General features: G+C 32.4%; 3 protein-coding genes across 7 annotated transcripts in view; 2 read left to right on the top strand and 1 right to left on the bottom strand.

Annotated features, from left to right (window-relative positions):
* The first annotated feature begins 4,584 nt into the window (after positions 1-4,584).
* LOC113397665 (uridine phosphorylase 1-like) lies at positions 4,585-11,792 on the top strand. Its single transcript, XM_064218655.1, has 7 exons — positions 4,585-4,722; positions 5,361-5,484; positions 8,808-8,960; positions 9,732-9,917; positions 10,543-10,681; positions 11,104-11,297; positions 11,636-11,792. Exons 1-7 carry the CDS (start codon positions 4,589-4,591, stop codon positions 11,747-11,749), a joined length of 1,044 nt encoding a protein of 347 aa, XP_064074725.1. The 5' UTR covers positions 4,585-4,588; the 3' UTR covers positions 11,750-11,792.
* LOC113397704 (YY1-associated factor 2) overlaps positions 8,109-21,323 on the bottom strand; it is a 318,077-nt gene continuing 304,862 nt past the window's right edge. Inside the window, exon 4 of the transcript XR_010309530.1 lies at positions 8,109-8,298. The gene's annotated coding sequence lies outside the window, so the exon portion shown is untranslated. The remainder of the gene's footprint in view (positions 8,299-21,323) is intronic.
* The window catches only part of Mctp (Multiple C2 domain and transmembrane region protein), a 177,896-nt gene continuing 173,147 nt past the window's right edge, over positions 16,575-21,323 (top strand). For 2 of the 5 annotated variants that reach the window (XM_026636117.2, XM_026636116.2), the window contains exon 1: positions 16,576-16,885. The gene's annotated coding sequence lies outside the window, so the exon portion shown is untranslated. Of the gene's footprint in view, positions 16,886-21,323 lie in introns of all 5 variants that reach the window. The other 3 variants (XM_026636119.2, XM_026636118.2, XR_003368844.2) reach the window with 2 other exon arrangements.

The following is a 21,323-nucleotide window of genomic DNA, read 5'->3' as shown; positions in this document are numbered from 1 at the left end:
TGTTTAATCATGGATTTGAAGTTCAAAGTTGTTCATAGCAGAATGACTTTTCAGCTAAAGTGAGTCCTCAGTTCAGACCGATTTTCTTTTTTTTTTTTAATCTGAACTCATCTAAGTTTTGTTTTAGACAGAAATTTAATATAATTAATTGGTTTTCTCTATTATAGTAATGTGTAATGATATATTATTGATTTGTTTTGATGTATATATCTATCATCATCATTAAAATTTTTAAATTTAAAACCGATTAACTTCAGATGCGTCATCTCTTATGCTCGTGACGTTGGCAGAATATTTTGTGCTCTACTAGCGTTATTACACGCCAGAAAGGAAAAAAAAAACGAAATTGATTTCATTAGCCTTGAATTTGATTTATCAGAATAGCTTTGATTATTATATTGGGATTGCCGTCTTCAAATATTATAATTAACAAATTTAATTAAGAACGATATTGCTTTTAATATATCCTCATTCCACAACGAAGAATACTTCCTTAAACATGAACTCATGTTATGTATAGTTTTTTTTTTTCGAAATTTGTACAGCGAATGTATCTTATGTGCTTTCCTGTACTTTAGCAATGATCGGTTGCTTAGTTAAGAGTATGAAACTAACTCACTTTCGTATTCAGAATACTAATAACTTGTTACATATATAATGTTTGTTTATTACGAACAATAAACTTATATAACTCAATGCTCACTGATTTTTTTTTATCGCCTTGGCACGGGTTTCTTGGTGAAAATCGAATAGTCCTAATTCATCTAATACTGTGTGACATAAAGATAAAAATATTTGCTATTTTATCTAGTTCTTAATTGTAATAAATATAATTTTTAAACTCTACGGACTTGCTAATTCTGTATCAGTTCTATTATTCGAAATTACCATTCTATGAAATAGTTTTTTGTGTGACAAGAATATTAAACTAAATTCACCGTTTGTTTTTATTTTTAACTGAAATACTTATGTAATATATCTATTAGGCATAGATGTAATCTCTCGTGGACTATTCAGTAGGTATTGACAAGATCTTATCAACAATATTTTCGTTTATCTTTTATAGTTTTGACAGCGATTGTTACGGAAAAAAACCCATGAGCGACAATTTACTCTCCAACTAAAGAGTACAATCACTATGTCTCCAGCCACCTTGACATGATAAGCTATATCTTTAGAAATATACAGCTTATAAGTACAGCATATAATTATGATGATGATATCACCCTCATCGTTTTCAGCCAAGGCACTCTCAAGGGAGACCAACCATGCGGGATATATTATAGTGTAAAGTGTGTGCACACACACATCTCTATTCGCTCAATGTTATAATCTAACAGGCACAAGACATATATACATACTTCTAACATTCAGACTACGGGCTGTTACTGAGAATTTTCGATAGAAAAACTCAATTTTTATCGGGCCGACCCAGGGCTTGAACACTGGACTTCTGGATCTGCGCCATCATACGTAGCCACAAGACCATCAGTCAGACAGAGTCCGTAGATTATGTTCATAAACTATAAACTATTGTAATTTGAAAATGGAATATTATATTAGTAGTGTTTGAGTGACTGTGCTTATAACAAAGATAAATGCAGTTTTATCCATTTGTATATTATTAATTTATTACGTATACAAAGTATACGTAACATAAATGAATAATGCAGTACGTGATAAAGCGTCGTCTGGTTATAACGTATTGACGACGATATAAAATAGTTCCGTTAAACGCGAGTGAAGTTTAAAAAATTGTTTTAAAAAAAAATCGTAAGTGTTTTTCGTTAATATTATTAAATAGTACAGATTATTAAAATATATACCTTTTTAATTGTCACAAATTTACATACTACGTTGACAGGATATTTCCCTTGTGTGTTGTGTTTTTTAAATCATTAACAACGCGAACGGTCGTATTTATTTCATTTAAATACAAAATATTTTTAAAATATTTTAATGTTTTTTTGTTTTCTTACTGACTTCGCTTTAATTTTTAAATCGTTTTAGATATATGTTATGGTAAGGTTTTATATTTATTTTAACCAATTTCAATTATAACAGATTATAAAGGATTTTTAAAATTAAAAAGAAATTTGTATTTACATTTGAAATCGTGCTTTGAATGTATTAACATTTTAATATATCGTTAATGCGTTTGCAATAATTAAACATCGGTTGTTATGTCCTTGTTTCCTTAATTACATACGATTGCCATTTATAACGAGACACAATGAACTCATATTACTAATAGCCTCTTAACTAATACGATTCAACATCATAAGCTTTTAATACAACAAATAAGAATAAATTCGTAACCCCTAATTTCCGTTTGCATACGGCACAGAGAACGTTTTTGAGCAATGTTATAATACCTGATAATATAACCAATTTACCATGTAACAATCTTATAAAATTTATTGAGATTAAATTAATCAATAAAATTTATTATTCATTAGAAGAATACTTTTAGAAAAAAAACGCCAAGATTTAGGCTCGGGTTCCGTCACAGGATTTTATTCGATTGAACAATAATTGTGAATAACAGAATTGTAATTCTGTTTATTTGAAAGAGCAAATAAGTTTACTTGAATGTAAAAAATACGTTTGACCTGATCAGATTATTAAACAAAGTGTCAATTATAGTGACGCAACAAACGAGAATACAAAATCGAAAGCGAATCCAAACTGGTAGATGTCGAACATTTGACAAAAGTCAAAAGTACAAAGTTGTTAATGTGTCAAAATTACTGTCAAAAATCAAAATTTTATGACAGAATATTATGTCATATAAAAGTTTAATTTTTAGACTTATTTGAATTTTTTATTGATCGACTTGGAACGCCATTACTTTGCCGAACTATTTAAACTATTACGTATCGTCTTGAGGGAGGGGGTGTGTGGCAATTATCACGCTCGGCAGCGAGAGGTCTTCGCAGATGATGGATGCGCGCCGTATCCGAAGGCGCACCACACTCAAGGTTGAACCCCCAGAAACGATATAAGCTAACTAGGTAGTCCTTAAGAGTGTTCGATGAGGTCATAACTTTCGTTTTTCTTTTAGCTTATAAATAATAAAACCGCCCTCTCCCCAAACGCGCCAAAACTATTTATATTATGAAATAACATTTTATGATTTCTGAAAATCTATCTTAATTATTTCAACAATGTCAAGCGTATATGTTCAAATAAATAAAGACTTTCGTACCTCTAAAACGCGACCGAAGCCCCGAGTTACAACTAGTATTATATATTTCATAATATTAGTAGAGATAGGAAGTTGTTTTATCATTTTCAAACAAAGACCTCTTGATATAGTAGTCTATATAAGTCGTAGAGTTATCAACAATTATTTTATTATATTAATATATAATCTATTGATTAAATCACTATAAAATGTATAATCGTGAGTAATATTTGTTGTTATGCAAATCATTTTGTTTCATCATATGTGTGTCATTAACTAGGTAGATCTCATATACAATTCTTAGCAATACTTAGTCATCCTCCTGCCCTTATCGCAATTTTACTTGGGGTCTGCGCAGCATGTCTTCTTCTTTCATACTTCTCTGTCGGACGTTATCTCACAAGTAACATTCTTTCTAGCCATATCGTCTTTCATACAATCCCTTAATCATTTCTTTGGTCGTCCCCTACCTCTATATCAATCCACGTCCAAGCTCAAGACCTTCCTCACAACATGGTCCTCATTCCTCCGTATAACATGCCCATATCATGACAGCGGGTTTCCACATAGCTTCTCCGTTACTGATACCTCTTTCAAACTTCCTTTTATGTAGTCATTCCTTAGCAATAATTAGTATTCTTTTGAAAATATAATTTTCAAGTGCAAAGTAACTACGTGCAACGATTTATGTGTGCATAGAAAGTTATTTCAATTTTAAATATCAAAATCATTTTTTATCTTGTTATAATGATAACGATTTTAAAAGGGACAAATAGGTCAAGGAATTATTTATGACGTATGAATGAACTGATTTTTGATACTGTTTATTTTGAGAATAACATTGAGAAGAACATAGCTATTTTAACATTTTTTTTTATTCAAAATGTAATTTTGTTTTGAAGCTAATTAGATTATACTTAAATGTATTTTTTTTTTCTCTTACCTGTTTGTTGTGGGCCTAATCAAAAGTTGTTTAATTACTTGTGTTAAATACCTTGAAATGGCACGTAAAACCGATGAATGAATTTATGTTTAAAGACAACAAATAAATGAGTATAGAGTAAAATTATCATAAAATAAAAACATAGTATTGTAAATAAAATTAAATATATATTTATTATTATTACATATAGATATATATATAGCTACAAACTAAATATTATATACGGTACGCTCATACAATAGTAGAGAGCGGTGGTGAAGAGAGCACATGACGCCTTAAGGGACCGTGATGCCGTTCGCTTTAGTTAGCTCGACTCCAAAACCTCGCTAATAGATGTTTCATACCAATAAAACGATGTTGTCCATTTGAATGGCAACCCCATGCAATCATGATTACGTTGCTTATTGATTTTATATGAAGTACGATATGTTAAAACACTTTATATTTCAACAGGAACTATGTTTCGCGCAAGTGAAAAAAATTCAGCACCCGAATGTGATTGTGACTATATACTGACAGGAGAAGGACTGGAGCCTCATTATCAAAATTGTAGCACGGTGTGGCGTAAGCACTATGGATCATCTTCTCCTAAGTAAGTATCAAGGATCTGGTTCTTGAGAAACTGTTTTTTAATATCTCGTGATTATCTAACAATTGATTTGATTGTACTTTTGATATGTATTATTTTTGAGTATGGAGGATTTTAAACATGTATAAGTATTGTTCTCTATGAATGTGTTGTCAGACCCGTAGACAGACAGACCCGTAGACATAGACAGACCCGTATACGTAGAAAAGGATACAGACAATAATTACCATTAATTTTGCGTTTGATATTATTTCTCTAAGAGATTATTTTTCATTAATTTTTATCTCGTGTCACCTGAAGATGATGTATACGCTCAAGAAATGTCATTCACCTTATAACATTTTTTTTTTTTTGTGAATTAGGAGTGTTTTGTTTTTATAATTATAATATTATTTTATATCAGTGACAAAATATACAAAGACTTTGTGTACCGGTCCATTCAACCAGTAATATATATGTATATACGACGTGTAAATTTTTATAACTTTATAAAGCTGATGAATAAGTACACTCTGCTTTCTCTCTTTCTCTCAAAAGTAATTATACATCGAAAGAAGAAGACAAAGCTGTGTTTAATTATACAACTTCTATACAAGTAATACTAGTAAGAGGGTTAATGTATAACATTTGTATCTTCATAGAAATCCTGACGGCACGTTTCGATTGAGGAATGAACATCTTTCTAAGCTGAATCAAGATGTTTTGTATCATTTGGGCTTAGATAATGAGAATTATGACTTGCCGAAAATGTTCGGAGACGTTAAGGTGAGATTGGATGTTTTTCGAATGTTATTTACATTCGTTATTAACGAACTAAGATGAGTTGTTTTCATTTTAGAGGATACAACGCGTTACGTTGAAGCTTTTAGTGTACAATATTATATTATACTGCACTTTGCAGTTTCGCCCGCTTTTAATTTAGACTACAGACGCGATAAGCGTGAACTTCACGTATTATAAAATATGATATTATATTTATTCTAGAATATTACAACATTTTAACGATTTTATTTAATATTTGTAATTTATTAGTTTATAACATATTGATTTAATATGAAAATAACCTAAGTGTTGACAATTATAATTCAATAAGTGTCTCTTTAGGCTCGATATGCAAAGCTTGCGTGAATTCTGTTGTATCACAATATTTCATAACTGATGAATTAAAAAAAAAACTCTCAATGTCGATTAAATTGCGAAATAGCATAAGTGCCTTTCGTTAATTGATTGTATCGAGACATTGATTTTGGAGGTTTGTTTTACTATGATAGATTGGTCGCTTAATGCTGAACTGTTTTTTTATAAGCCTCATATCAAATTTTCGTTAACAATTACGATATTAATAAGTCTCTTGGAATAAGTTTAATTTGTGATCATTTGATCAAGGAGCTGAAAAAGAAGGAAAAAAAGCGTCGGCAGTGGTGGGTGCGACCATGGAATGGAAGAAGAAATATATTTGGAGCTTCAGATACATTGTTGAGAGAACTAGCTGATGAAGATCCAGATTCATATTGCAATCATCTGCGAATGGATAACAGTAAATTTGAAGAACTTCTATTACTTGTTTCTCCATTAATAACGAAAGAAAACACTTTAAAGAGAGATAGTATACCTAACCGAACAAAACTTCAAATTGTACTGAGATACCTGGCTACTGGTGATAGTTTTGGATCTTTAGAGTATTTATACAGAGTACCTCGAAACACCATATCCTACTTTTTCCAAGAAGTTTGTGAAAAATACAACAAAAAAGAGTCGAGTTCGCCGCGAAGAGAGAGCCTAAAAGATCAGCTTTTTCCTTCGCTGTATGGGCCAATGACTCACCTTCTCTGTGCAAAGATGGAAAAGAGGGCTGACAGAAATTCCCTAAGACAGCCTTAGCGAGAGACCAGAACGCACGTGTTCCTGAAGGGAGGCGCACCAGTCTCTCGCCAATTCTGCCAATGTACTCCATCTTCGTCTTAGCAATCACGTTTTTGAAGGATCTAGAGGCAAAGTTATATTTCTTTCTGAATGCGCTGGTATTTACATCACGAGACGCCGATGCGTTAGCCCAGTCTTGGTAGCGTTCCCATTTTCGGCGTGAAGCCGTTTTGCAGAAACGACCAAACCAGGGCTGAGACTTGCCACCGATGGGGACCGCAGAATACAGAATGAACAGTTCCATACCCTGAAGTACCACATTGGCGACAGAGTCAGCAACAACGCTCGGATCATCCGGCGAGAAACAAACCAGCCCCCATGGTTAGGATGCAAAGAAGGACCGCATCCCATCCCAATCTGCTGACTTGTGCCACACTCTGCGGCAGCTCACGAAACGAGGTCGTGAGTACCGCGCAACCGGCACTATACTCCGGACGAGACAGTGGTTTGACGAGCCCAGAGGGGGATCGACGATAACCTGGTAGCCATCCGGATGGGAAGTCAGCAGAAGGTCCAACAGTGAAGGTATATGATCCTCCACGTCTGGTATTCGCGTTGGCGAGGTGACCAGTTGTGTCAAATCATATGCTAAAGCGAAGTCGAGAACAGATCTACCCGCATGATTGGTAGTGCGTGATCCAAGCCATTCGGCATGGTGGCATTAAAATCGCCAAGAATTACGATCTCTGCAGATGGGATCTGCTGCAGCACGGAATCTGTAGCCATTTGGACGTGCTCAACCAGTCGGTCGGTTTCGGCATTACCCCTATGGGACCTATAAAGACACGCGTAGATTCGCGGATGGTCGTCGCAGTCTACACGCAGCCAGATAATCGATAGGTCCTGCCCTTCAAGGCTGCCGAGGCGTCGAGAGCAGATATCATCTCTGACGTAAACGCACACCACAGCTCGTGGTACAAAGGAATGTTCCAATTTGTACCCGGGGTAAGAAAGAAAAGTCGTATCGGCAAGAGATATCCTGGGTCTCGGTAAGAAAGAGCAAGCCCAGCTTCGCTGTCGCTGTTGGTACCCTCCTGGGGTAATGAAACCAAATTCTGCACAACCATTATGTTTTGGGGGGGAGAGGGATCGGGCCTCCGGGACTCTCACATACCGGACGAAACGCGGTAGCATAGCTACCACTTTACGCCTATTTTAAGTGAGAGAGTGGTACTTCCCTGGGCGTGCCGGCCCATTCGGCTGCAACCCGAAGGTATGCAGTGTGGCACTACCACTAGAGTAGAGATTTATCCACCACTACGCCATCAAATCCCATAGATTTTCGATAGGGTATATCCGCCGCTATTGCAGGCCAAGGAATCACCACCACTTCCCGGTGCTGATGGAACCACTCATCACACGTCACGTCATTACATTAACCGTCACATATATGACAATGACAGACTGACAATTCAGTAGAAGATATCATATCTAATTTAAATCTTGTAATGACTAATTAGGCCATAAAAAAGTTTTTATGTTGATATGACACTAGACGTAGTCCAAAGATGTTACACTATTTTGAACCAAGTTATCATACTTGGTTAGTTTAATTTTATATGCAGTTGTCTGTTTAGTGCTTTAGATTCAAAAGTTACTAAGAGTTTACGACTTGATAAAGGAATGAATTTGAAAACTGACGAAGGTTTTCTTATTCTGACGAATGATAAAAAATTTGTTAATTAATCAACAAAAGTTGATTAATTTCAGAATCCATTTTAATTGCTTCAAATTAAATGTATTGTCTGTTAACGTTATGTATGTGTCAAATATATTTTACAAATAATTTTGTAATTTTAATAATACAAAATACAAATGTTCCCTTGTTGATAAATATATGTATAGGTACTATATGTTCGTACTTAAACATACAATAACTGCATAAAGTAGTAGTAACAGTCTCTAAGTATCCCACTGCTGGGCTGAGGCCTCGTCCTCTTTTTGAGTGGTGGGTTTGAATGCTACTCCATCTCGCTACTGTAATGTGTGTTAATTTTATTATGTACATCTTTTTACATAAAATATAATGATATTGTTACATATCTTTAATAAGTAATTAAAAGTTATCAATTATGTAAATATTTTTACAGATTAATTATTTTGTTATTCGATTAGCTTTATCGGTTTATTATCGACGACAATATTAACATAATATATTATTTCAGTTTGTATGTATGGGTGGCACAAAATACAGGATGAAGGAATTCGCTAAATACATAGCTAAATCTTTGGCTATACCTTGTGAAGATTTTGTAAATATGACTAAGCATTCGCATAGATACGCCATGTATAAAGTAGGGCCAGTGCTTTCTGTTAATGTAAGTTGAATTTCAAATATACTGTTTAATAGTTTAATTTAAAATGACAATGCTGATGTCGCTTAAGACCATAAAGCATGAGACAAGTTTTGAGAAACACAACACACATACTTCTTGCCATTTTTATATCATATAGTGGTATCATATATATTGGTAAACTAGCAAATGGTAGGTGTCAACACCGCCTATAGACATTGGCACTGCAACGTTAATCATCACATATTTACTCAAGGTGCCCCCAATCATGTTGAACGAAGATGTTATGTTCCTTGTGCATAGATAGTGGCTCATTCACTCTTCAAACCAGAACACAACATTACATTTTACATTACATTAACAGCCTGTAAATTTCCCACTGCTGGGCTAAGGCCTCCTCTCCCTTTGAGGAGAAGGTTAGGAGCATATTCCACCACGCTGCTACAATGCGGGTTGGTGGATACACAAGTGGAAGAATTTCGTTGAAATTAGACATATGCAGGTTTCCTCACGATGTTTTCCTTCACCGCCGAGCACGAGATGAATTATAAACACAAATTAAGCACATGAGAATTCAGTGGTGCTTGTCTTGGTTTGAACCCGCAATCATCGGTTAAGATGCACGCGTTCTAACCACTGGGCCATCTCCGCTCACAGCATTACTGAGTATTATTGTTTAACCGTAGTATATATGATGACTGGGTGGTAGCTATCCATATACTATGAATATGCATTCGTAATTAATATGCTAAGTAAATCGTTGTTACAAATATTATATATGTGATTTTTTTTCAGCATGGAATTGGAATTCCATCAATGACGATTCTACTTCAAGAAGTAATAAAACTATTGAGTTATGCGAAAGCTAAAGACCCTATTATTTTCAGAATAGGGACGAGTGGTGGTTTAAATATATCACCTGGATCCGTTGTAATTTCGTCGTGGGGTCTAAACGGGACATTGGAGAAATCGTATGATATCGTAGGTACTTTTTGTAATCATAAAGTTGCGGGTGATTTATTTTAGGTTCGCCGGATTTATGTGAAGAATTACTGATAATTTGAGGTCGTAATTATTTCTATTGTTGTTGTTACTAAGCTTGGACCTCAAGATCGGCTTGTGTGGTTATATATATACGTTTGAATTTTATTTTAGCCGAGAACAGAACTATTTTTTTATTGTCTTTGTATATTTGATCTTAATTTGTACATTTTTTATTTGCTCTATAGTATTCGACTTCTATATATATTTCTATGTTTTTTATTGACGCGGACCCGAGATTTAAAGAATAAAACTTATGTATATTATCGTATCGCTGATCTAGTGATAAGCGTTTGACGTTGCATATCCTGAGGGCCTGGGTTTAATCTCCGGCTCGGGACATATAAAAAAAAACGGGGTTTTCTGACATGAAAAATTGTGTACACTTCTGTGCTTTGGGATGCAAGTAAAGCCCTTTGTCCTGAAATCTTTCTTGATGTGTTGGATTTACCGTCCACAGATTAACACGGAATAGAGCATGAGCGCTCACACTTAGCCCCGCGGGCAATATCGGTTAAGTGTAAAATGTGTGCAATGAGTACAGTAACTGTTTCTGTTTTTCCAGCCAGTATTGGGTAAAATAAGAAAAATTCCATCGCACTTTGACAAACGTTTGAGTGAAGAGTTGCTTTCAATTGCATCCGAAGAAAAAGATTTTTCCACTTATATAGGTGGAACGATGGCCGCTGATGATTTTTATCGAGGTTCCGAGTTATTTATAATTTTCATTATAATTCTAAATTTAAAATGTGGTAATTTATTTATTTATCAGATTTCTTTTTGTAGTAAAAAAAATATTTACATAAGATTATTCTTAAGTATATACAAATAAGAATTAAAAATAATTACTGTATGAATCATAAACGCGTGGAATGGTGGCAAGAATGCTAGCAGCATTTCCTCGTTGAATCCCAATTCCGATCCTCTGGGCAAAAAATGAACTAGCCCTTTTGTCACCGGTGCAGGCAATAAGGCTAGGTGTTATACTTTTAATGAAGCTTTTAGCACTACATCACCAAGGTCCAAGTGTTTCAAAAGATTATCAATATCAGAATTGATTATGATGATGACTGTATAAATAAGTAAAAATATATCATTAATCATTTATACTAAAATATTTTGACAGGTCAAGCTCGTTTGGACGGTCCATTCTGTGATTACACTGAAGAAGACAAAATGGCATTTATCAAAACTTTAGTGGAATTGGGAGTTAAGAACATAGAAATGGAGGCAACTGCCTTTGCTGCCATGACGAGAGAAGCTGGTTTGAGATCAGCGGATGTCTGCGTTACTTTGGTCAATAGATTGGAAGAAGATCAGGTATTTAATTTTTTGGACTTATTGATTGAAATTCGGTGACTCATTTGAAATATTTAGATAAAAAAGAATATATAAGGTCTTTTATTTTTTGTTAATAAAGACGTAATACTTATAAATATAAAGATTTTTATAAAAACCTGCAGTTTCTTATGAGCTAATTTTTTTCGGTATTTTAAAGATAAGATATTAGTTTTAATACAGTCTATCGTATTGGTTGGCGCTTATGCGCTCAGGACTAGCGTGATGATATGACTTATGAGGTTCCTCAGCGTTCAAAAAATCATAAATAAACTTCATAAATGAAAGGTGTTCTATAAAAGCTGTATTTTATTTTTCAGGTTACTCCATCTAAGTCCAAGTTACTAGAGTGGCAAGAGAGACCCATGTTAGTGATTGCGAAATACATCTCACTATACGTCAAAAAATATAATAAACCGGCCAAGAACGATTAGGAGTCACGGATATCCGACTTACTCTTGAGTGATGACTTTTTAATGTTACTATTTTACCGTTTTGTAACACTTTTTAAGCATATCTGCATAGGTTCTTTTATAACGGGCCTAAGGACACAATCCTGTATGACACATGCAGGTAGTCGTCATACGCTTACGTTATGTCTTTGAAATTTGATTGACTGTTATTATATTTAAATTTTATGACTATTTAAATCTAGCAATGAAATTGGAGACAATATGTCTGGAATATTTTAAATTTTGTTTTCGCTATGAATCCAGCTCTTGTGATATAATTGTTTATAAACGACGATTAAAAAAAAATATTTTTGTCGATTTTATTTTGTTTTATTTATTGAATTTAGTACATAAGATTAATCTATTAATACTTTAAAATTTCACTGTTCTTATTGTAAATTAATAATTTGTTAAATAAAGGATTTATTTGCTATCTGTCGCAGACATTATACCTGATAAGAACCCAAAAGTTAATATACTTGAGGATATGTAAAGAAAGGCCTTGTTACTAGTTATTTTGCGAATCATCGTGTCTATGGTAACGAGGTGGCCATTTTGTTTAAGAAGTTATCGGAATGTCACCAGCGTGCCATGACGGCTACAATTCTCAATCTCCAATTTAATTTATAGAATATTTTTTTATATGTTTGTTAATAATTGGTACTAAAAGATTGTCATATTTTGTTGTCGAAAAGAATTAATTTAAGAGTTTTACTTGCCCACACATATTAGTAATATAAATCATGATTAATTTTGCTCAACGCCGTTCTGCGCCTTCATATTTTATTGTACACTACAAACAAATAATCTTTGATTATTATTTATGTCTAAATAGACTGTCAAAAGGTAGAACTCGTTGAAAAAATAGTGGCCAACGGTTGTGCGTGTGTGCCAAGGGTGCGTGTATTTTATAAATATTTGGCGAGTGTCAAGCATAGCTCAGTTAGTGTTACGCACAAGTTAATACAGTTGACTCGTTTGTTTTAGTTTTTTGTAGTGCGACACTCAATCTAGATATAATATAAATAATTTGTGCATACAATATATAAAATTGTTAAGGCTAAAAGGCCAGTTGCGTTGCGCAACAAGTATACGAATGGCTATTTAGCCATGAGTTCATGAAATGTTAAGTTAACCAGTAGTCCTATTATACATAGAATAAAGATATATATATATATATATATATATATATATATACATATATATATATATATATATATATATCTTATATATATATATATATATATATATATACAAAAAATTCATTAAAATTAAGAATGTACTTATTATTATTATAAACATATGTAGTAACGAAGTACATATACACGTTACGCACACAAGGCAGTAGAGAGTTGCGGCGGAGTGGGGGCATGACGGGGTAAATGAGCGTGATACCGATTGCCGTTATGGCATATGAGTCGGTTCTACTCCCTAGGCGCGTCACTAGATGTTTGCTATTAGAATCAGACGCGTTTAATCTGAGAACTGATATTAAATTCTGATTCACTTGAACTTATTTATCTTGCAGGGTAAACTGTTCAAAATTTTGGGCAATTTGACTAAGAGAAAAGGAAGAATATATACAATACACAAAATAGTTATACAAAAAGTGGAGTTTACACGTCATATTTAAATATCAATCATCGATTGATAGGGTTTTGATCAGGGATGTTATGGAGCTGCGTAACCGTAATCGAAACGATCGGATATCGTAAATAAAAATATATCCGTAGCCGTAAGCGGATCCGATAAAATAATATGTTTTATTTTGTTTTTTCATCCTCTTAAAGAGAGTCGTTAGCTGTTTTTTTTTCTCTATGATTATATTAATTTAAATTATTAATATTAGTCTACAAATAAAATCAAATTGTTACCTTGTATTTTTTCTTTTACAATTTTTAAATATAATCTAATAAATAAATATTTTCAAGTGTAACTATCCGAAACAATCGAATCGAATAATGCATAGTAATAACAAATCAAATCTAATGTATTTTATTCAAGTAAATTATTTTTACAATAAAGCATTTTTGGATTGTCTTGTATTAAAACACTACCACCCTTTTCGGAAAGCAGGTTCCGGCGAAAAGAAACCGCAAGAAATGACATATTTGCTCTTTTCCAATACTACAATTAATGTTAAACTTGAAACCCCAGTTTAAATCCAGACGTTTTTTTCGAAAAAGTATTATTTGAATAAAGAATAAGATTTAGTCTCAGTTTAACAAGTTTTCATTAACCTTCATTATTTTTTTAAAATTTAAAATTATATTTTCCAGTATATTCTTATGTATGCGTATCCGAAACCAGTAAAATATTATTCATATATTCGTACCCATATCCAGATCCGAAATTATAAATCCATAACATACTTGGTGTTTACTACTACCTATTTGATAAAAGCAGTTTTAGATTCTTTAAACGTGATAATATGTTTTCCATATATCGAAAATATTTCATTATTATGACAGTAAGTTCTAACATGTACTTTTACACTGGTACAACAGGGATACGTCTATATTAAGGAAGAAAGATAAAAGAATAACTATTATCTATTTATATTTTGTAGAGATACACAATGTTATACGAATTAATGACTATAGAAAATCCAGCATAGATCATACTCATACATAACTTTCTGGCGTAGTGTCAAATAATATAGATACGAATATAAATAATCAAAGTCAATTTACTATTTTCTAAAGAGTCTGAGATACTCTTAACAAGTATATTAAAAGATAATATACTCTGTATTATTAGTAGGTTTTTTACAGGATAATACATTCACCGCTAAATAAATAGTGGTTTCACGCTCTGACGTGAGCAATGTGTTAGGCAATGTAAAGGCTGATTCAAATATGCATGTTGCGTGTTTACAGCAGACAAAAAAAATACATACACTATCCTCGTACTTGACTCACGAGCGACATGAGCGAAGGGGTATAAACTGCGAATTACGTCATCTCGTTTCGCTTATAGGCATCATTTAATACGTCCAAATATTAAGTATAACGTAATACAAGCTTTATGATAAACCTTCATAAAACTATATTGAATGTTAATAGTATGCTTATTCTATCTCTATATTTTATTTAGTTTTTTTTTTAAATAAAGGAAAAACGATCTTTGTTGTGAACCAAATAATTTAAGTTCACTTCAATTAAAAATAAAACTTTGAGTTACAACTTTCAATTACAACAAATCGAAGGAAGAAAATTCGATCCAATAAAAGTTTCACTTTAGTCAATTTATATTTGATTTAATTACAAATTTGATTGAATTTTAAGCTAATTAAGTTCGACTCGTGTGAACACGATTTTAGTCAATTAATTTTAAGTAGATCAGTTATTATTTGTATTCCTTTTTTGGCGTTATATTTCGAATTGTGATAATTTATTTATACATGTTTGATTTAATGATATTTATTTATTTATTTAATTAGAGAACATACAGCCGTTGATAAACAAAAATAACAAATACTTAATAACTATTTGGCCAATAACAGTTCTATGTTTCCAAAACATTTTTTCAGGTATTTTTCTTGAATTTATATAGCGTGTATGTGGTTGTTTTTTTATGATATATTTGCCACCTCATGCCACCAACCTTGGGAACTACAATGTTATGTCCCTTGTGACTGTAGTTACACTGGCTCACTCACCCTTAATCAACAGAAATCACTGGCGCTAGTTTATACATGGCGTATCTTTTGGAATGTTTAGTCACATATAAAAAAAATTTACAAAGAGCATATCCAAATATTTAGTTTTATCTACAAATTAAAACAAAATTCTTTATCCTGTATTGTACTACCCATATGTACGAACTGATACGTTCTGCCTAGTTTTGATAAAAGAATAATTACTTTCGTTGACTATACTTCGATCTTAATTTATTGCATTCTACGACTCGTGAATGGATTACCGTAGGCGTATTACCAATTACTGCGTATATGCCTGAGTGTAGGCTATAAGCAGAGATCAGTCATCCCGTTGGCCTATATTCATTGATCTTATTATAAACGGATATTGTATTTTATACACATACATCATCTTCGATAAAGTGATTAAAACATTTCAATCATATTAACGTATTTATAAATATTTGTTTTTCTACAATCACTTATTATTATTGGTTTTAAAAATAAATAGGAGCTTTCTTTTATTCATACATTGAATACCTCACTGAGTGAAATTACATAAACAATGGAGTCAGCTAAAAACATAATATATACCCAGGCAATATGCAGCTGGAGTTTATATATGACGCCTTAGAAAACGTTCAGAAAAACAAATAAACGTACTTCACTCATAAAAACTTTCCAGGTCAGAATTTTATGACTTGAATTTTTAATACTATTTTTAATCGTCAGAATTCTTCAATTTCTATAGAAGTATATTGCAAAATAGTTTAAATCGTTTATTAAATTAAACAATTTATTGAATTGTGAACTCATACTGTAACATTGTGAACTCTACAAATGACTATGAATCTATTTTTAAATGTTATACTTAAAAATATTTTATTTTATAATGAATTTAAATAAACCACCAAAAGTTTTCAACGAGCCAACCACGTTTTACATGTTAATTAACTAAAATATGTATGTATTTAGTTTTCACTTGCTATTGTAAACGCACACAAGTGTACAACGTGGTTGATATGTACACCAAACCTCATGTATTATTTTTTGAATATTGATCTTTATGACTATTGAATTAAGAGCTACTTGTGAATGTATGAAATTGACTACCGTACAGTTTGCGCAAAGCTTTTGGCTCCAACTTGCTACGAAGCTACGTCAGTCTCTCGCGGTTATTCGTAGCGCATACCCGGGTCTACGCCGGTCTCGTAACCGATCTTTTGTGATTGAATCATATTGTTCTTTTATTAAAACATGACTATTTAATAACAAAAATTGTTTCTGTGCATTAGAGTTGTGTCTGTGCAATCGGGGATGTGCTGTTCGGTGTGAATGTTTGTGCACATTTCTATGTTTAGTTGCGCTAATCATTGCGTGAGATTAGCCGTTGAGCGTGAATTTTGTGTGATATTTTTTTAACATGTAATTCTAATTTATAGTTTATGCCGGCTGCGTGTTTAAATGGAAAATGGCGTGTAAGTATTTAAAATGACCCAGTCAGTAATATTAAGGTTAATTAAAAATGTAACAACCCAAACTCTGTCCTAAATGAATACGAATGTTAATATTAATTTTATTACTTATTTATTAAATTTAAGTGAACCAAATATCGCATGTGCTAGAAATACGCCTTTCGTAAATATCCATGGCACGGTGTTCGAATAATACAAGTTTTATATCCCTCCTTTTGAAATTCTCAAATTAACGAACGACAAATTTCGATGTTTACGAATTAATAAAAATAAATCCAGTTGCTAAAAATCATAATTAGATGTTTTAAATTTTGAACAAAAAAGGAAGATTTACATGAAGTGATATATGTTTTATGATATAGGTAGGCGGACGAGCAAATGGGGCACCTAATGGTACGTGGTCACCACCATCCATACACATTGGCACTGTTAGAAATATTAACATTTTCTTACATCGCCATTGTGCTATCAACCTTGGTAAATAAGATATGCCTATAGGCTCACTCATGCGGGAAACCAGAAACAAACAATACAAAGTATTGTTTAGCGGTTGAATATGTTATGAGTGGGTGGTATCTATCCAGATTAGCTAGCACAATGCCCTACCACCAAGTAATGAGTAAGTTATACAAAAAATCGTATAAGCTTTCACCTGTAGATAAATAAGTGAATGTGTAATATACGAGTATAAAGTGAATTCTCAGGGACATGGGAATTTTAATCGTATCGTATCATAGAACTAAATAATAGTAATTATTGTGCCATTTTTCGTATACTCTATCTAGTATGTTACTTTAAGTATTAAATAATATACTTGCTAGTTTAAATTTTTTTGCTTTCTTCCTAAACGTTTTATATATTTAATAGTCGTTTTAGATATTAGTATACGGAATTCATCAACTTGATTTTACGAATTTTTAATTTAAAAATATAGGAACTTAAGTATAGATCGAAATGAAAGGTTCAGTATTGAAATAGTATTAAATATAATTATGGAAATCCTTGTAAAATTAAAACCGTGAACCACGAATATAAAACGAAAGGACTAAAAGTTATGTCTAGCAACTAGCGAGCAGGTGTGGGCGATTACAACTTTCCATAGACATTGGTGCCGTAAAAAAAAAATCCTTACATCACCAATGTGACAGCATCCTTGGGATCTAAGATGTTATGAGGCGCCTATAGCTAAACTGGCTTTCTCCCATTTTAAACGGGAACACAACAATACTAAATATTTACAAATAATATATTCAAATTATTATTAAATATTTTTAACAACTATTATGTATGTAAATTGAATATATATATTTTCTGAAAGTGACAATTTGACTTCCACTATGTGTTTATTATAAATATTATATTTATAAGTATTCGCAGAACGTGATAGAACTTGATTATTGGGACAGTTGAACGTGTTAATGTGTTTCTTTTATTATAACGATTCTTGCCTTATCTTTTGATTTTAGATCATGTATAGGCTTAATTTATAACAATTACAGATTGTATTTTTACTAGAATTAAACTCGCTAAAATTGTACGCTTCCTTAATTTGTGCTGTATCCATGTTTTATTTATTTATTTTCTCTTTGTGGTGTACAATAAAGTACGTAAAGTAAAATAGGACTAATATTTTTAGTAATTTTAGTAAATAATCATTGTTATTTGGCCTCTAGTTTAATGGCTTAAAAACTGCTTATAGGTACCGAGTATAAGCATTATTGTAAAATACTTTTAAAGTGGTTAACATTTATTGAAGGCGTCTTAATGTCAAAAATAATATCGAGACAGATAATATAATATTGAACCGTATTACATAGGACATAAAGTCATTTTTAATTAAAATGTTGCATATGAGAATGAATTATTACATAGTATAAAACAAAGTCGCATTTCGCTGTCTGTCTCTGTGTATGCTTAGATCTTCAAAATTACACAACGGATTTTGATGAGGCTATTCCAATAGATAGATTGATTCAAGAGGAAGGTTTATATGTATCATACATGCACAATATAGTAGAGAAACGCTGATAATTTTAGAGGTTTCTAAAGTGATGTCGTAAATAAACACATTTTTTTTCCGCTTACATTGCAAACGCTGGCTGAACCCTACGAGATAGATCAAAATGATGTACTATAGACTACAGTATTGTACACCTTAAAAAGGTCTTCGAAAAAGCCCTCGATGGTATATGTACATATATCTCATAGGGTTGGCCCACTATAACCATTTTTTATCCTTTACTTTTTACGAGAAATACTGGCTTATTTTCGAAGCGATTTTAAGCAATATAGCATTAATAAATATCCAATTAAGTACCTTAAATAAATTGTGCATTTAATATATATTAATATGGCCCTTTACAGCATGGTATTTAAATGAATATTTTCGAAGATATTACATATTTAAAACGCAGGGGCATAGCGGTTTGTATTGTCTAATGACTGAAAAACTGTGAACGTTGTAAGACATTCTGTAGTATATTTAGTATCAGCATTGCTACATTATATAATATAAGTCCTTTTAACTTTCATGTGCGTAGGCTTAATGACTAGGCCAAACTATGATTTTGATGATTACATTCTTTCGAATTTAATTTAATTGCATCGCCTGCAACAATATAATTAGCAATACCGTTAATGAGTAAAATAGCTTCATTAACGTTACGGAAATTTCTGAATTCCTGGTGAATAAGAGTTGTGATGTAATTCAATTGTATCTAAAGTAAAAATCTGTCTTAAGTTTCCACGCTAAAAAGGTTAAGAGCTTATCCTTCATGGCAAGATCTTTTCTTGTCATTTATAAAGATTACGCGCCCTTCAAAAACGTTGCTTGTTCGTATTTTAAGGAAACAATGGGTACAAGTTACTTGGAGTTCACTTGTTTTTTTATTACTACAAACAAGCACAAGGACTATGAATTATATGTAATACATTTATTTACATATTTTAAAACAGATTATTATTTTAATCAAAGCTTCGCACGGAAAGAATAAGGGTCTTCATCGTATCGTTTTTTTTTTAAATTTGATATAGGTTGGCGGACGAGCCAATGTGCCACCTGATGATGTAATTGGTCACCATTGGCCATAGACAATGGCGCTGTAAGAAATATTGACCATTCCTTTCAATTCAATGCGCCACCAACCTTGAGAACTAAGATGTTATCCCTTGTGCTTGTAGTTTCACTGGCTCATTCACCCTTCAAACCGGAACACAACAATACCGAGTACTGCTGTTGGGCAGTAGAATATCTACTTTAAAATACTTATGTAATACTTATGCACGCCATATAAGTTACCAGTTGACATGGTTTTCTCCATAATCTTCATCATTCACCGTCATCGTCAGTTAGTTTACAGAAAACCTAATGGAGCAAACATTTAAGTCTCTGAGGAGAATAAATTACTATATCCTGGTAGGAAACTGTATGAAAATCTGCTCGTTTTTGAGTTTGTCGCGTTCAGACAGACCGACATGGCGAGGGTTTAACAATAAGTAGTAATTATACCTAAGTATTAACTACCTAAGAACACGTTGACCGATTTCATTCGAACGGAAATTACAAAATAAGTGCGAAATTTGTGTGGTCGACCGTACTTTGTCATTTTTAATTACAGAAAACTTTGACTTTACATTACAAAGTAACGCCTCAGGGCAGCTCTTCCATGTCACCTAAACATCATACATAAAAGACAGTCGTTATATATCAGAACAGAAAAACATCTTTCAAGTAGATTTTCGTGTAGGCCGATTTCCCTTTTATATTTATAAAGAGATCAATATATTTTTGTAAAGATTGTTACTGATCGTCTGCCTTCAAAGTAATATTTATTGTATTTTATGTCAGAGGAGACATTTTAGTGTGTTTTTAATGTGGCTTGATTCTATTTTTGACTATTTTATAAATATATATTAATCGCGTAGTCCTATAGTATACATCTATTTAAATCTAGTTGTACTTTGTGCCTTTTAAGACAATATTATACATGTTCTTTAACCATGACTGTAAAATGAAACGTTATCCTTGAAAAGGTTTAATTTTAAGATTTTGGTGACCTGTAATGAGCAATGCAGGTTATTAAAATCTCAATATTACCCTCAAATTATTTTACCATGGTCACGGTCATCACCAATTTCTACCTCTCAGGTTTTTCAAAAATATCCAAAACGCAGTAAAGACAATCGTTTACTCATAAACAGGTAACTAAATACCGTTTTCCATATTTCTGACACCGTAAAAAGACGAGATTCCTCACAAATATAATATCCATAAAAAAATTACATCCTAAGTTTCACCCTCTTGGATGAAGAATTTTTATAAAAACGTTAACGTATTAAATTAATTATACGTTACCGTCTCTAAACGTAATTCTTAATACTATTAAGGAAATGTATGATAGGTAATAACAAATTCATTGATTTTGAGATAATTTCAAAAAAT

The sequence above is a fragment of the Vanessa tameamea genome, chromosome 23, assembly GCF_037043105.1.
Source record: "Vanessa tameamea isolate UH-Manoa-2023 chromosome 23, ilVanTame1 primary haplotype, whole genome shotgun sequence".
NCBI lineage: Eukaryota > Metazoa > Arthropoda > Insecta > Lepidoptera > Nymphalidae > Vanessa > Vanessa tameamea.
The sequence above is the reverse complement of the archived record's forward strand: the minus strand, read 5'-3'. Positions and strand labels throughout refer to the sequence as shown.

What these genes read in the sequence shown, in the direction of transcription:
- LOC113397665 (XM_064218655.1), top strand. Translation starts at nt 4,589, where the DNA reads ATGTTTCGCGCAAGTGAAAAAAATTCAGCACCCGAATGTGATTGTGAC. An exon ending in AAATGTTCGGAGACGTTAAG is followed by an intron (nt 5,485 to 8,807) that starts GTGAGATTGGAT and finishes ATATTATTTCAG; the next exon opens with TTTGTATGTATGGGTGGCAC. An exon ending in GGCCAGTGCTTTCTGTTAAT is followed by an intron (nt 8,961 to 9,731) that starts GTAAGTTGAATT and finishes ATTTTTTTTCAG; the next exon opens with CATGGAATTGGAATTCCATC.